Source organism: Sorex fumeus, unplaced genomic scaffold (genome assembly GCF_029834395.1).
Source record: "Sorex fumeus unplaced genomic scaffold, SorFum_2.1 ptg000034l, whole genome shotgun sequence".
NCBI lineage: Eukaryota > Metazoa > Chordata > Mammalia > Eulipotyphla > Soricidae > Sorex > Sorex fumeus.
The window spans coordinates 47,022,364-47,038,106 of record NW_026606091.1 but is presented as its reverse complement, the minus strand read 5'-3'; the positions used below and the strand labels follow the sequence as shown (position 1 = coordinate 47,038,106).

General features: G+C 40.0%; 1 protein-coding gene across 2 annotated transcripts in view; it reads left to right on the top strand.

Moving 5' to 3' along the window:
• PTBP3 (polypyrimidine tract binding protein 3) overlaps positions 1–15,743 on the top strand; it is an 87,664-nt gene that overhangs the window by 37,483 nt on the left and 34,438 nt on the right. For both annotated transcript variants that reach the window (XM_056117318.1, XM_056117317.1), the window contains 2 exons: positions 4,632–4,801; positions 8,807–8,953. In XM_056117318.1, the coding sequence (XP_055973293.1) occupies positions 4,632–4,801; positions 8,807–8,953 (317 nt within the window). The remainder of the gene's footprint in view (positions 1–4,631; positions 4,802–8,806; positions 8,954–15,743) is intronic.

Below are 15,743 nucleotides of genomic sequence, written 5' to 3'. Positions count from 1 at the left end.
CAACTTGAATTTCTTTTATTTTTTTTTTCCTTGCCTAATTTTTGTACTGAATAGAATTCCTGTACTATTTGAGGGCCAGGGAAAGATAGCTCAGAGTTGGACCATTTGTTTTGCTCGTGTGAGGTCCTGATTTCCATCCCCAAAACCACCACAATGAAATAGTTCAGCCAGGGGACCAGAGGGACAGTATAGAGGGAAAGATTCTTGTCTTCTATGCAGTTGACTGGGTTAAATGCCCAGTACCACATACGGTTCCCCAAGCTACAAGTGATCCCTGAGCACAAAGCCAGGAGTAAGACCTGAGCACTGCCAGATGTGGCTGAAATCCCCATCTGCCAAAAAACAGTTTAGCCAGTACTTCATTGAATAATAGTGATTTAAGGGCTATATATCCTAGCCTGGTCTAGAGAAAGGATGTTCAGTTTTTCACCATTGGTTATGATGTTGGTTGTGGATTTGTTGTATATGACTTTTATTGAGGTATGTTTCTTGTGTCCCCATATTGCTGAATAATTTTTTTTTCTCAATCAGAAATGTGTTTTGAATATTGTTAAAAGCTTTCTTTCCAGTTAAATGATATAATTATGTTGGGATTCTTTCTTATTTTTAGTTGTGGTTGTAGGTAGGGGAACTCCTAAGCATTGCTCAGGAAGGCTGGGGGCCCCACCAGCAATTCTTGGCCAACCGAACTGTTGATTCAGTGCACGGGCTAAAGGATGTTATGCCGCTTGTGCTCTGCAGTGCTGGGATAGCTTGTTATGGTCTGGTCCTGCTGCTTTCTATATATATTTTTTTCTCTTTAGTTTTTCCCATATTAATTACAATGTCTGTGCTCCTCTTTGAATTGAATTTGATTGGAATTTTTTTTACATTCTTTCATTTGGGTTTTTGGCTCCTGCCTCAAATTGAGGAAGTTCTCAACTATAACTTTTGACCAGTAATTTTTCCCCTTTCTCCTTTTGAAATTCTTACTATGTATATGTTCCTCTTCTTGATATGGTCCCATAAATAGTTTTTTTTTTTTCATTTTCCTTCCTATTCTTTCTTGATGGTTTCATCTACCTTTTTCTTGAGCATACCACTTCATCCCTCTGCTTCTGTCATTTTGCTGCTGAGCCCTCTGTTGTATGTTTTTCTTCACCTATTTTTGTATTTTCAGCTCAGCAAGTTTTGTTTGGTTGGTTTTGGGCCCACACCTGGAGATGCCCAGGGGTTGCTCTGCATTTAAGAGTCACTCCTGGTGGCGCTATCTCTCCGGCCCCATTGACTCCGTGATTTCTGACTTTACGTCCTCTCGTATGTCCAAATTTTTCTTTTCTTGTTAGAGCTTTGTTGATTTCTTTAATGCATATTGGACATCCTTGCCATTGTTGCTCTCAAGTTTTCATGAGGCCATTTGGAAACTCCTGATGTTCCTGGGCTCCTTCCTGGGCCTTTGTCTTTCTCCTTCACTGCATTTTGAATTCCTCTTCTCCTTCATTTTGCTAAGTACTGTGTCAGAGATAGGGGTGAGTGTCAGTTTTGTACAGACCTAGGCAGTCATAAATTTAGATTAATGCTTGCAACTTCAAGACAGTGACCGGCTCTGAGATTGTATCACTCTGGACACTGCTGGAAATTTACTCATAAGCTTACTGGGGCACTTACCCCTTGAGAATTGGGAGCCTGGATTGTTTCCCATAGTGCCTGACAGTGGCCGTGGTATGAATGCCCATCAGGTCTGAGTAGCAAATGGTGCCTCACACTAACGAGTGCCCAGGAGGAGCTAGAGAACCAGGCAGATCTGTGTAACACTCCCATGGTGTTGTGTTTGCTAGGTCCTGACAGCAGCTAGACTCACGCAGACCTGGAAAGTGTCCTGTGGATTTATGGCAGTGTTTGGCGTCAGGTTTGAGCAACTCCTACAGAATTCCTGCAGTTCAAAAGCAGCTAGACATGAGCAAGCCTCCTAGTGTTTTTAATTTCTGACTCCAGAAAGCAGATTTTAGGTGGTTGTTCGGTGGTTCTGTGAGTCAGAAGTGGTATTGAGAGGAGCTGACTTTGTTCAGCCTGACTCTGAGGAATGCCACTCAGTTCCTGTGGCCCCACCCTTCCATTGCTGAATGGTGGAATTTGCCCTCGCTTTTTTTTTTTTAACTGAAAGAACTGTTAAGAGGATGGCTCCCTGGAGGTTAGCAAGGGGCTGCTGAGGTGTGTTCAGTACCTATGCCAGGTTTTAATTCTTACTCAGGTTTTGTTTTATTTTCTGGATTTCGGGGCCATACCCAGCAATGCTCAGCTAGGCATTACTCCTGGCTCTGCACTCAGGAATTACTCATGGCTGTCTGTGCACATGGAAACATACGGGATTCTAGGAATCAAACCACGGTTGGCCAAGTGCAAGGCAAGCGCCCTATCCATTATAGTATCTCTCCAGTCCCCCAGTCAGATTTTCTAATAGTTGAATTTTCAGGGTGGAGGGCTGGTTTTTGTTTGCTCCTCCATTTTGCCAGGACATGATTCTGCACAAAACAATTCAGAACAGCGGGGAGGGTGTTTGCCTTGCACGCGGCTGACCCGGGTTTGATTCCCAGGATCCCATATGGTCCTTCAAGCACCACCAGAAGTAATTCCTGAGTGCATGAGCTAGGAGTAACCCCTGTGCGTCTCGCTGGGTGTGACCCAAAAAGGAAAAAAAAAAAATTAAGAGCAATTTAGAAATCCCTCCAGGCTGTTGATTTCTGCTCTGCCCTGCCCCCTTCTGTGGTACAGTCACACTCCTTAGCCATTAAATTGAACTGCTGCTGATCCATACCTCTGCCTCCTCTCCTGGAGATTGGAGCTAGATTCTCCTGTCATCTTTTCCAGTGGGGGCTCCACTCAGAAGTCTGTGTTTCAGTTTTGGTATAGATTTTGCTGGGAGTGTTCTATGATCGCTCCCTTTCCGGTCATCTAGTCAACATTGGTTGTAAGGGAATGGTGTGAGGAGGGTGCATAGTGCAGAGAGGTTGGTGAAGACCCAGGAAAACCTGAGCAGATACAGTGTATGCTTTTAACAATGCTCAGGCACTTTTTATAATGTAGAACAATTAACCTAGAGCAGTGATTTAGAATTGCACTTCATTTGCCTCAAACTTGCCAGAATGGGTCTTGAATAAGGCCTGTGCTGGTGCAGCACGGGCTCAGATGGTATTCATTTGTTCTCACACAATTTTTGTTTATTTTTGGCCTCCGGAGCAGTGCTCAGGAGGCCCCTCTGGCTGGTTCTTGGCCAGCCAGGCTAGGGTTCAGTGCAAGGGTCAGAGGGTGCAGTCAGTGCTGCTGGAGCCCTGCCGTTATGGGGTTACCTTGGCCACCCCTGCAGTGCTGCAGGGTGTCACACACGGTTTCATAGTGATGACCAGTACCTCTGTGACAATTGCAACTTCATATTCTTTCATTCTAGAATATTTTGTGTAGTTTTTTTTTAACCCTGTGCTGCTTGAGAAAGCCCAAGATGGTTGATCCTGTCGTATAGTCATCTGCGTCCACTAGAAGGGTCCATGAAAGCACTTTATGCTGCTCGTTCCTTCCTATCCAGTACCTGATTGTGACTCTAATCTTTTGATAGTGTTATGTAACCCACACAAATTTGCATTTATTTTCTAAAGATCAGATTACTGTTTCCTAGGAATGGTATTTTTGTGATTAAAAAAAATACAATGACCCTTAAGCTTTATTTTAATAATACTTCTTAATTACTAGCTATGTACAAAAGAATTAATCTGCATGACATCTCATACTCTGTACCAGTGATGTCCCAAAAGAAGCACACCACATTTGATGGGGTGTGAAGTAGAAGGCAACCAACCTTTGTTTTATATATATATACACACACACACACACGCACACACGCACACACACGCACACACACGCACACAAGGCTCAACCTGTAACAACATATTAGTATTCTCTTTTACAGGGGCTTAATGGCTCCAAGGTGAGATGCAGTAATCTTTATACACTTTCCGTTAAGGAAACTTTTGGGATCATTTTTAGCGGATTATTTATGACAAGCAATACACAATGAATTATTTAGGATCTGTCTTTTGGGGTCAGGCTTGGGTGGTGGTGGGAGATTTTGAAATAATGGTGGTGAGAAGGTGTAATGGTGGTGAGATCAGTGTTGGAATATGACTGTAATAAATTATTATGAACAACTTTTTAAAAAATAAGAATAAATATCAGAATGGCCTCTTAAGCTTGTCAGGGTGTAGCCTCGAAGGCCTCCTGAGCTCCAGGCCACCTCGTGGTCACAGCAGCATTATATTCTCAGCTCTAATATTGAAATGCCAGTCTGTTTGGCCCATTATTGCTGGGCGTGGCCTCCCAGACCCCTTCAGCACGGCTTGTGAGGCCCCGTCCACATCAAAATAATATTTTAAACCAGGCATTAAAATAATTGTGCTATAAATTTTTGTCTGCAGTTAAAAATAAAAACCATCGTTGAGAGGTGGGTGGGTGGTTTTGTTTTTCGTGGCGTTTCTCCCCTTTCGCCCATTACTGAGTCCCCTGAGTTTCAGAACTTGAAACTCTTGGAGGGTGAAATGTAATAGTAATGTAGTATGTCAAGCCAGATTCGTGTCAGTAATTCAAAATTGTTTGTTTTGTAGCTAATGGGAATGATAACAAGAAATTTAAAGGCGATAGACCTCCCTGTTCACCTTCTCGAGTTCTCCATCTGCGCAAAATTCCAGATGATGTCACCGAAGCAGAGGTCATCTCATTAGGTCTACCCTTTGGCAAAGTAACTAATCTTTTGATGTTGAAAGGAAAAAGCCAGGTAAGTAATAAAGATTGACCCAAACTCATCTCTGGATGGTAGTTTTAAAGATAATTTTTGTTTTCTTGAACTTTTATTTTTTACTTTTCATTACATTTTTATAAACTTGGGGTTTGAGTATTTTTTTGGCGGGAGGGTGAGGATGAGAATAAGGGGTGGGGGGAGCTCTCCTAAGCAGTGCTCAGGGAAGTCCAGAGCTTTTTCAATATACCTTATCAGGTAGATTGGTGGTCCAATGCAAGGACCCTAGGCTGATCTTAGGCCAGCAGTACTGGAGACCAATAGACCACACCCAGCAATACGGGTCTAAAACTCAGGGCATTGTACATGTAAAGCAAACACCCCTGTGCCCAGAGCTATCTACCTAGCCATTCATAAAGAAGATTAAGATGGTTTTTGGAATGACAGGAAGCAACAAAGGAAAGGTATTAACCTAGGAAACAGATTCGCTTACTCATCTGTCTACTTACCTTTTCCTTCTTAATAAAAAACACATTTTGTATTCCTCTTCGCAAGATGGTTATGAAAATATCTTGTGATTATCAGAGGGTTCTAACAGGCTAGAATTTTTATCATTTGGAAAATTAACAGGAAAAGTCTTCCGAAATGTATGTTAAAATCTTTAGTTTGATTTCGTGTTAGGGTTTTTATGTCACTTCTTTAATAATGTGAAAGTATGTTTCTTAATTTTATGAGTTTCTTAATTTACAAATAGACTTTCATTTCGCTTATTTTATTTAATCATCGTGAATTACAAAGTTGCAAAGATATTTATGATTGAGTTTCAAGCATATTTTCTTTCAACACCAGTCCCGTCACCAGCGCCGACTTCCCTCCACCAATGCCCCCAGTTTCCTTCTCATCCCTCAGCCTGCCTCTATGGCAGTCACTTTTCTCTTTCCCCATGGTCCTAGTGTTCTCTTCCTGAACATAACCACATGCCCCTGACTCAGTGGCAAACATTTTACTAAAGACCAGTTCTTCTGCTCTTCATGTTGCCTTTGGCACTTTATATTCTTCTATGAAGAATATCCCACATCTGAGAGAAATCATTCTGAGTCTTTTCCTCTCTGTGATTTCAGTCATCAGATTTATAGCTCATCCACATTGTAACAGAGTGCATGGCTTTTAAGGCTGAGTAGTATTCTTATAGCTGAGTAGTATTCCATTGTATGCATGTACCATAGTTTCTTTACCCAGTCATGTGTTCATGGGCTTTTGGGTTATTTTCGTATTTTGGCTATTGTATACAATGCTACAGTGAACATAGGAGTGCATGTCTCTTCTGCATTATACTTTTGGGCTGTTGGGGTATTCCCAGGAGTGGAATTGCTGGGTCATACGGAAGCTCAGCTCCTAGTTTTTTGAGGAATATCCATATTGTGTTCCCAAAAGGCTGGACCAGTCAACATCCCCATCAGCAGTGAACGAGTGTCCCTGTTCTCCACATCGTTGCCAACACTGATGGTGCTTGTTTTTTATTTTTCTCTCTTTTTTTGGGGGGGGCGAGGGGGGTGCTGTGAAGGAGGAAACAGGGGTTTGGACCATACTTGGCAGGGCTTACTCCTAGCTCTCCACTCATGAATTACTCCTGGTGGTGATAGGGGAACCATATAACATGCGAGGGATTTACCTGGGTTGTCTGCATACTAGGAAAACTCCGTATATGCTGTATTATCTCTCTGGTCCCCACTCTCTCTCTGACCCATGATGGGTGTGGTTTTTGTTTTTGTTTTTGTTTTTTGATAAATGCTAGTCTCTGTAGTGTGAGGCAATATCTCATTGTTTTAATTTTTATTCCCCTTAAAAAAATTTTTCCCCCTGGTGATTTGTGATAGAAAGCATTTATTTCATACACTTAAAAGATCTTGGATTTTAAACTCATTGTCAGATGAATGATGGGCAAATAATTTCTCCTGTGCTTCTGTTTCTTCTATTTCCTGGAAGAACCTGAAAAGGATTGGCAGCAGGTCTATTTGGAAGAACTCACTAGTGAATCCATCTGGGCCTGGCCTTTTCTTTGTGGTTGCCTTTTCAGTTTTTTCAGTATTTATAGATCTGCTCAGGTATTATTTATTTTTAGGTTCTCTTCTTTCATGGCATAAATAAAGACTTTCAAAGTAATATCTGATGCTCCTTTGAATTTCTGTGTTCATCTGTTGTGATATTCACCCCCTACCTTTCATTTCTGATTCAGTTAATTAGGGTTCTCTCTTTCTTTGTAAGTCTTGCTGGTGGTTTATTCATCTTGTTTATTTTTCAAAGAACCAGCTCTTGGTTCATTAATCTTTTGTTTTTTTTTTTTTATTCCAATTCATTAATTTCTGCTCTAAGTTTTATTTCTTTCCTCGTTTGCTTTGGACTCCTTTTACTGGTCATTTTCCAGTTTCTCAAGCTGTGCAGTCAGATTATTTATGTAGATCTTTTCTTCCTTCCTGATGAATGCTTGCAGAGCCATAAACTTTCCTCTTAGCACTGTTTTTGCTGTGTCCCACAGTTTCTAATGTCTTAGAATGAAAACCTTTGTTTCCAGAAATCTTTTGATTCCCTTCTGACCTACTGGTTATTCAGTAGTGAGCGGTTTAATTTCTGAGTGTCAGAGTTATTTCTCTGTTTCTGTTTGTGGTTAACTTCTATTTTCAGAGCATCATGGTCTGAGAAGATAGTTGATATGATTTCTATCCTCTTTATGGAGATATGTTTTGTGGCCTAGCATGTGGTCTGTCATGAAGAATGTCCCTTGTACATTGGAGAAGAATGCGTATTCTGCTTTGGGGGGATTAAAAGCTCTGTGTGTGTGTGTGTGTGTGTGTGTGTGTGTATGATGTGTGTATGATGTGTGTATACATATATATGTTTATATATTTATATAAACTAAAAAGGTAAAGGTAAAGGCCCGCCCGTTGTTCATCAATGTGCTCGAGCGGGCCCAGTAACGTCTCCATCATGAGACTTGTTGTTACTGTGTTTGGCGTATTGAGTACGCCACGGGGAGCTTGCCAGGCTTTGCTGTGCGGGCAAGATACACTCTCGGTAGCTTGCCGGGCTCTCCGAGAGGGGCGGAGGAATCGAACTCGGGTCGGCCATGTTGGCCGCTTGTGAGGCGAACGCCCTACCGCTGTGCTATCGCTCCAGCCCTAATTCTCTTCTATTTCTTCCTTAAAGTTCAGTATTTCCTTGCTGAGTTTCAGTCTAGTCAATCTATCAAGTGGTGGTAGGGAATATTTACCAACTAGGAACATTAGGCAGGGTAACTAGAAACTAAGAAATATGTGGGCACATAGACATCCTTGTGTTCAATACATTTAGTTAATACATATTTTATAGATTATATATAATTTGAAATGTTTGGTGCATACTTGCTAGGTAAATGTCCTTCTCTATTAATAAAATAGTGGAATTTTCTAATCAGAAATTTGTATTGAGTCAAGAGTTCTTTTTTGCATCTCACATTTTATTTATTTTGGCTTTGGGGCCACACCTAAGTGGTGCTCAGGGCGTATTCCTAGCTCTGCACCCAGGGCTCACTCCTGGCAAGTTCAGGAGACCTAATGGGATGCTAGGGACTGAACCTGGGTCAGCTGTATACAAGGTAAAAGCTTACCCACGGTATTATCCCTCTAGCCCTGTATCTTACATTTAAAAGTTATCCTACAGATAGTACTAACTGGCTAAGTGATCTGAGTAGTTTCATCCTAGACTATGGGTTTGACTGGCATGCTTATTTTTGCATTTTTAGATTTTAGAAAAAACTAAGAAAAAAAACCTACATATGGTCATTTACAGCTTGCAGTTTTCCAATTTAATATCCTTTATTGAATCCAACATTTCAAATATGTTTCCATTTAACATCAGTGATAAACTTTAAAACAACTGTTTTTCTTCTGCTTGAGCAGTATTACCTCTGTAGAGCAACATGAGTTTAGAACAAAGTCGAATGACAAATTGTTCTTGTCTTTCAAAAACATGAGCTTTTGCTTTATCCTTATCTTATATTTATTGCAGGCTTTCTTAGAAATGGCTTCGGAGGAAGCAGCTGTTACTATGGTGAATTATTACACTCCTGTTACTCCTCACCTTCGAAGCCAGCCTGTTTTTATTCAGTATTCCAATCACAGAGAACTTAAGACTGACAATCTACCTAATCAAGCTGTAAGTATTAATGGCATTTAAAAAGTTATACAAATGTGTGATTCAGTAACTTACAATGAATTTCCAGTTTTTTGGAGGGAAAAAAAGATTCATGTTTTCCTTCTTAGGATACTTTATTTGTAAAGATGTAAATTCTCACTGAAGTTTTAAGAAAAAGAAGGTAGTGTCATTTAGAAATGTGTTCATGGGGAGAAGAAGAAAAAACTGTATTGTATGGTTTTATTATTTAGGTGTTGTGATTTATGTAGTTGTGTGCAGTGTTTTTTTTCAGGCTGATGCTTTGTTCCTTAAGATTAGCATGTAATGAAGAATATCAGGATCTTTGGGGAGAGGACCACACCAGCTATGGTCAGGTTTTACCTCTGGCCCTGTGCTCAGGGGTCACTTCTGGAAAGCTCAGGACTACATGGGGTGCTGGCGATCAAGCCTGAACCAGCCGCATGCAATGCAAACACCTCACCTGCTGTTCTGTCACTCTGGCCCCAAAATACCGGGTTTTTTTTTTTTTAACCTCATTTTCTGGTTTTTACTTTGATTTAGTTTATGTTGAATCTTTCATGTCTCTACAGGTTGATTTTTAAGTAGTTAAATGGTCATTTACAGTTAGTTACGAAAGGATAGAAAAAAATTACAAATCAAATACCTTACAAGAAGATTTTTGATTATGTTAAGAGCCTTTTGGCTCATGTACTCTTCTCATCAGAAGAACCATTTAGTTCTTTGATTCTCGTTGAAAGTCATTAATATACAAGCTATGAATATAATATTCCACATTTAATTATGTGACATTTTCTGCATATAATCCTTAATATGTTTTGAGAGGTTCTATTATTCTATAATAACCCCTATAAACTTAGTAACAAATAAAATGTCAGATACTTTTAAGTTTGTATAGACTTCCATAACATGAAAAAATTGAGAGAGAGAGAGAGAGAAGGGTTTAAGGTACTTGCCTTGCATGTGGCCAGCCCTGATTTGGTTCTCAGCATCATGGAAAGTCCTTGAGCAGCACTAGTAGTGACCCCTGAGCACAGAGCCAAGAAAGGCCTCTGGCATCACTAGGTGTAGCTCAACCTCTCTTTCCCCAAAACAGAGTAAGAGAAGTCAAAGTTGCCAAATTTATAAACGGGTTACAGACTTAATAGTAAAAAATTCAGAAAAATCTAAGGAAAGTAAAAGTGAGAAACAACAGGAAAAAAACCAAGTTGTCTAGACATGACTAATAATAACTAAATTGCAAATACTCTGGTATGCACCTTTTCTCTATTTGGGTGTGTTTTTGTTTATGCATATCATTAAATCAGTTGAATCCTAATGGATTTATTATAATTTATAACAGTGTTAATGGTTTATGCTTTTGGAGTACAGACGACTGCACCATCACCACTGTCACTGTCACTGTCCTCCGTCGTTCATCGATTTGCTCGAGTGGGCTCAGTAACATTGTGAGACTTGTTACACTGCTCTTGGCATATCGAATACGTCACAGATACCTTGCCAGGCTCTGCCGTGCGGGCGAGATACTCTCGGTAGCATGCCGGGCTCTTCTCCGAGAGAGGCAGAGGAATCGAACTCGGGTGCCAAAATGGATATTGGACCAATACCAAAATGGAAATTGATAATAAACATAGAAATCATAGTCTGTGTTTGAGTGTTGGGACAGCAACCTTAGTACTTGGGTTGCTCAATGGTGCTCGGAAGGATTTAGCAGTGCTGAGCCTAAGCATCCCATCTAGCCCCTTGAGCTATCTTCTCCACCCTCAAAGCCATAATTTTATTTGGGGATCATACCCAGTGTGCTTAGGACTCACTCCTGGCTTTGCACTCCTGTTTGTGCTCGGGGAGCCAGTGTGGTCCGAGGGGATCGAACCCAGGTCAGTAGTACTCTCCCAGTTATCATTCCAGCCCTTTGAAGTCATGATTTTTGTTGTTGCTTTGGGGCCACTCCCAGCAATGCTCAGGGCTTTTTCTTTGACTTTGCACTCTGGAATCATTCCTGCAGTGCTCAGGGAGCCTTGTGGGATGTTGGGGACCAGATCCAGGTCAGTAGTGTGCAAAGCAAACACCTATCCTGCTGTACTACCTTTCTTGCTCCGGGGTCATAGTTTTTAAATGACTGTAATATCCTTTCTTAGACAGCACACCCATAGTTTACCCAGTTTCTTGTTGCTAGTGATTGATACTGTTTCTAATTTTATAATTTGTTACAAATTGTACTGTAGTAACCTTCCTTGTTTTTTTTTTGTTGTTGTTTTTTTGGGTCACACCCGGTGATGCACAGGGGTTACTCCTGGCTTATGTACTCAGGAGTTACTCCTGGCGGTGCTCAGGGGACCATATGGGATGCTGGGAATCGAACCTGAGTCAGCTGGGTGCAAGGCAAATGCCCTACCCGCTGTGCTATCGCTCCAGCCCACTGTAGTTACATTCTTACACGGTAGCATATCCCTAGCATTTATTAGTTTACAGTTGTAGCAGTAAAAAGCTGGGATAGCATTTCTACATGTTTCTTATTTAATCATGTTGTAATCTTTCTATATTAATATTATGTGCTGATACGGGGCCTCATGGGATGAGGGGTGGAACCAGCCCAGCTCCCTGCCTTGACAAGGCCCCGAGTTGCCACCCACGAATGCCTACTCCAACTCCTGAACGACCATGATCCCAGAGGCACACAAGCCAATCTCAGAACCCAGCGGCTTTTGGCAGTAATCCCTCAAGACTTATTACTAAAATGCCAGAAATACAAAATCACGTGGCTGCAATAGCGGCCGTGCGACATCATATGCGCTTCATAATCAGCAATAGAAAACAAATTATCTGATGATGTCTTTTTGGCAGGTCTAATGTTGGAGAAAATTCCAAATAATAATGGTGGGTCTTTTGTTGTAATATTGAATGTGATCAACATAGAGAGAGAGAGTAAAGTGGAAATCTGCCACATAGGCGGGGCGGAGGGGGTATACTGGGGTTCTTGGTGGTGGAAAATTTGCACTGGTGAAGGGATGGGTATTTGATCATCATATGACCGATCGAGACTTAAACTGAAAGGCTTTGTGACTGTTCTCACGGTGATTCAAAAAAAAAAAAATATGTGCTGATCTAGGATATTACTGACAATGTTTGAGTAAGATGTTTTTCTGTCTAAAATATGTGAGAAATTGTATCTTTATTTTTATTTGATAAAATATGTTTACTGTAGTTTCTGTAAATATATTTCTTACTCATTAAAAATTGTGGTAAAGACACAGATGAATATTTCAAGAGTTTAGGTACTAGCCTTGCTTGCATGCAGCTGACCCTGGTTCAATCCCCAGCATTGTCCTAACCCCTGATTATGGTCAAGATCAAGCCCCCGACACTAAGTTGTTAAGTGCGACTCAAAGGTTTAAAAAAAATTGTGGTTAAAGAAATATAAATGTGTGTGCATGATATATGTATCTCGCCCGCACGGCAAAGCCTGGCAAGCCACCCGTGACGTATTCGATACGCCAAACACAGTAACAATTGTCACAATGGAGATGTTACTGGGCCCGCTCGAGCAAATCGATGAACAACGGGAGGACAGTGACAGTGACATCATATATGTATATATATATATCCCATAAACATTTATTGATAACATTATTTAAAATTTACCACCAGGACCTTAAACATTGACCTTAACAATCAGGATCTCAAACTCTCCCACTGACCTACACTTTTAGCCCCCGTTTTAATCGTTCTTGAGAGTTGTCATTCAGTGATATAAATGCAATGTGCAACTCATCACCTGTATTTGCAGGATTTTTCATCTTTCTAAACTAAAACTCCAGACTTATGAAATACTTAACTCCCCAGTACCCTTCTTTCTTACCCCAGCCCCCTCCTCCCACGAATTTTCTTTCTGCCTTTATGATTTATTTCTGCTGGTGCAATTTGAAATACATTTTTAGGCACCTGGAGAGATAAGATTAGCGTGTTGGAGTGCATGTTTTGCATTCAGGAGGCCTGGTTTGGACCCCGGCACAGCACAGTCCATAACCCTGCTAGAACCCCTGAAGTATGTCCCAACCCCCCCCTCAAAATACTAAAATTTAAAAATATTTTTAGGGTGAGGGATATGACTGAAAGGACTTGAGTACATTCTTTAAGGACAAGAGGCCCAGGAGCATAGGTGCAGGTCAGCTAGGTTTGTCCCAAAAATAAAACAAGTCAGTTTTTTTTAATTAGAGTAATTTAAGTCTCTTAAAATCGTATTTTCTAACTTTGGTACCATTCTTGGCAATTACCTAGCATACAAAAAAAAGTTTTTTTGTTTGTTTTTAACCTATTTGGGTTTCCCCCCCTCCTCCCCTCCCCCCATAGTTCTTAACCTTAAGATTCAAATACATTAGTATCATTTTGGAGATGGAGGGTAAGGGTAGCATTTTGGTCCCCTCCCCCACCAGTTTCTTTTAGTTACTTTTTTGGGAACAATCCGTTGCTTCCTTATGTAGAATTTGTCATCCATCTTATTTTCATACCGGAGCTGTACTTATGTACAAGACACATTTATAAAACTTCCTGCACACTCAGCTTGCACGTCCCCAATATACTTTCGTGTGTGTGTGCCCCCGTGGAATGCACTCCATGTCTAATCTAGGCTCTTTTGGGATTCCATTCTGTTCCATTTCTGTTTCAGTACGCCCTTTGGCTTAATATATTCTTGGTTTGGACCCTATTCATTCTCTTTTTTTTTTTAAATTAACTAGTTAATATAGTTTGTTTTTCTTTTAAGTACATTGGAATTTTTAAAGTAAAAAAAAAATTTATTTAGGAAACATGAAAGAGATTTCTCTCCATGGAGTAAAAGAAAGGATTTAACACACCCCTAGGTTGGGATGTGGGCAATTTATATCGGACTGTACCTATGCATTATGATTATTTTAGTAATTTCTACCCCCAAAAATAGAGTTAAAATTGACTTGAATTTATAGATTAATTGAAGACGGTAGGTTACATTCCTTCTGATCTTTATAAGGAGGAAGTTAAGTCATTTCTTTCAGTAGGATTTTAAATTTTCCTTCATTTTAACTCATGCAAGTTTCTCATTAGTTTGATTTCAAAAAATGGTAGTGTATAAATTTTGAAGAGCAAACAATTTAGTAAAACTCTTACAGACTATATTACTCTGAAGGGAAATGGTGAGTAATCCAAGTTGCATGGCAACCAAAGCCAACCCAGATGACCTAGTTTATTCTTGGAGAGTCTTGATTTCTTCCCAGTAGTACCCTTTATGTTGTGATACTTTTATGCCATTTTTTGTATTACCATTTGATGAAATACAGTTTTTCTTTAATTCAAAATTTTACACCAAAGCTGAAGTCAAAATTGAAGGTACCTGTTTGTAAACATAAAGTCGTTTTTTTTATTTTGTCTGCCCCTGGAAGCTGATAAGTTGTTTTAGCTCCTTTTACTTTCTGAATAATCAGATATCCCCAGACATGTAAAAACATACTTGCTGAAGGGTTGAATGAATATGAGTATTTTTGTGTCTCTGCTTAAATTAAAACAATATTTAGATTATATTTTAAAGTATGGCATTTGAGAAATGGTTGTTAATAACAATCATTATTCTATAGTTTTTCTTGTGCTTATGAGTATGAGTTTATAATTCTACAAAGACGTAACCACTAGAAGAACTTCCCTTTAAAAATTGCCTAAGGCTGGAGAGATAGTTCAACAGGCCGAACATATTTTGCTCAGACCTCTGAGTACCACTGAGACTAACCACTCACCAGCCACCAAATGAGAGTAACCCCCAACCTGATCTGCATTCAAAAAACAAAACAAATCATCCTAAAAAATAATCACACTGAATAGTTTAAATCTATGTATGCTTATTCATTTCCAGCTCATTGTTTTTAGTGTCATCACGTTATTTTAGGTGCGCATGTTTAAGTTTTAAATCGACTATGTATTTCCCACCTTAATAGAATACTATTCATGTGGTGGCTGTTTTCTCTGTTAATAGTTAATGTGGCCATTCCAGAGAGTTTGCAGCTGAAACATTTAAGAATTCTCACATGTTAGGGATTCTGCCTTTTTGTAGCAACAGATACACAGATCATTTACCATATACTGGAGCGATATATACATATATATCAAAAATAATGTCTTCACTCTCAAGTTATTTCTTACTCGCTGGCTTATTTGGCATTTCCATTGTCCTTAGTAATAAGTACTAAGTAACAATAAATCCGTTTTGTTTTTGTACTAAAATGTTTTTGCCTAATTGAATGTTGGAACTATAGCCCTTCTTTTTTTGTTAGTTTTTTTTTGTTAGTTGTTTTTTTTTGGGGGGGGGCTATACCTGGTGATGATCAGGGGATCAGGGGTTACTCCTGGCTCTGCACTCAGGAATTACTCCTGGAGTTGTTCAGGGGACCATATGAAGTGCTGGGAATGGAGACCAGATTAGCCCCTTTCAAGGCAAATACCCATACCCGCTGTACAAGTTCTTTGATCCTACGATAGCCTTTTTTAAAAGTCTTTTTTTCAATGTTATTTTTCTCAGATTATTATAAAAATGAATTTTTTTATATGCCTACTAATGCCAGAATGGACGATGGAACAGGCTTAAGGGCCTGGAATGCGGCTTTGCATGTGAGAGTCCTGACTTTGCACCTCACATTACGTGGTTTGTGGGCATTACTGGGAGCAGCCCTTAGCCCCAGCAGATGCCATCCAAAAGCCAAAGGCGAACATGGGGAAGAAAGTTAAAAGAATGATTAGGATGTGACTCTCATCTCTCTTGACTATGGTATCT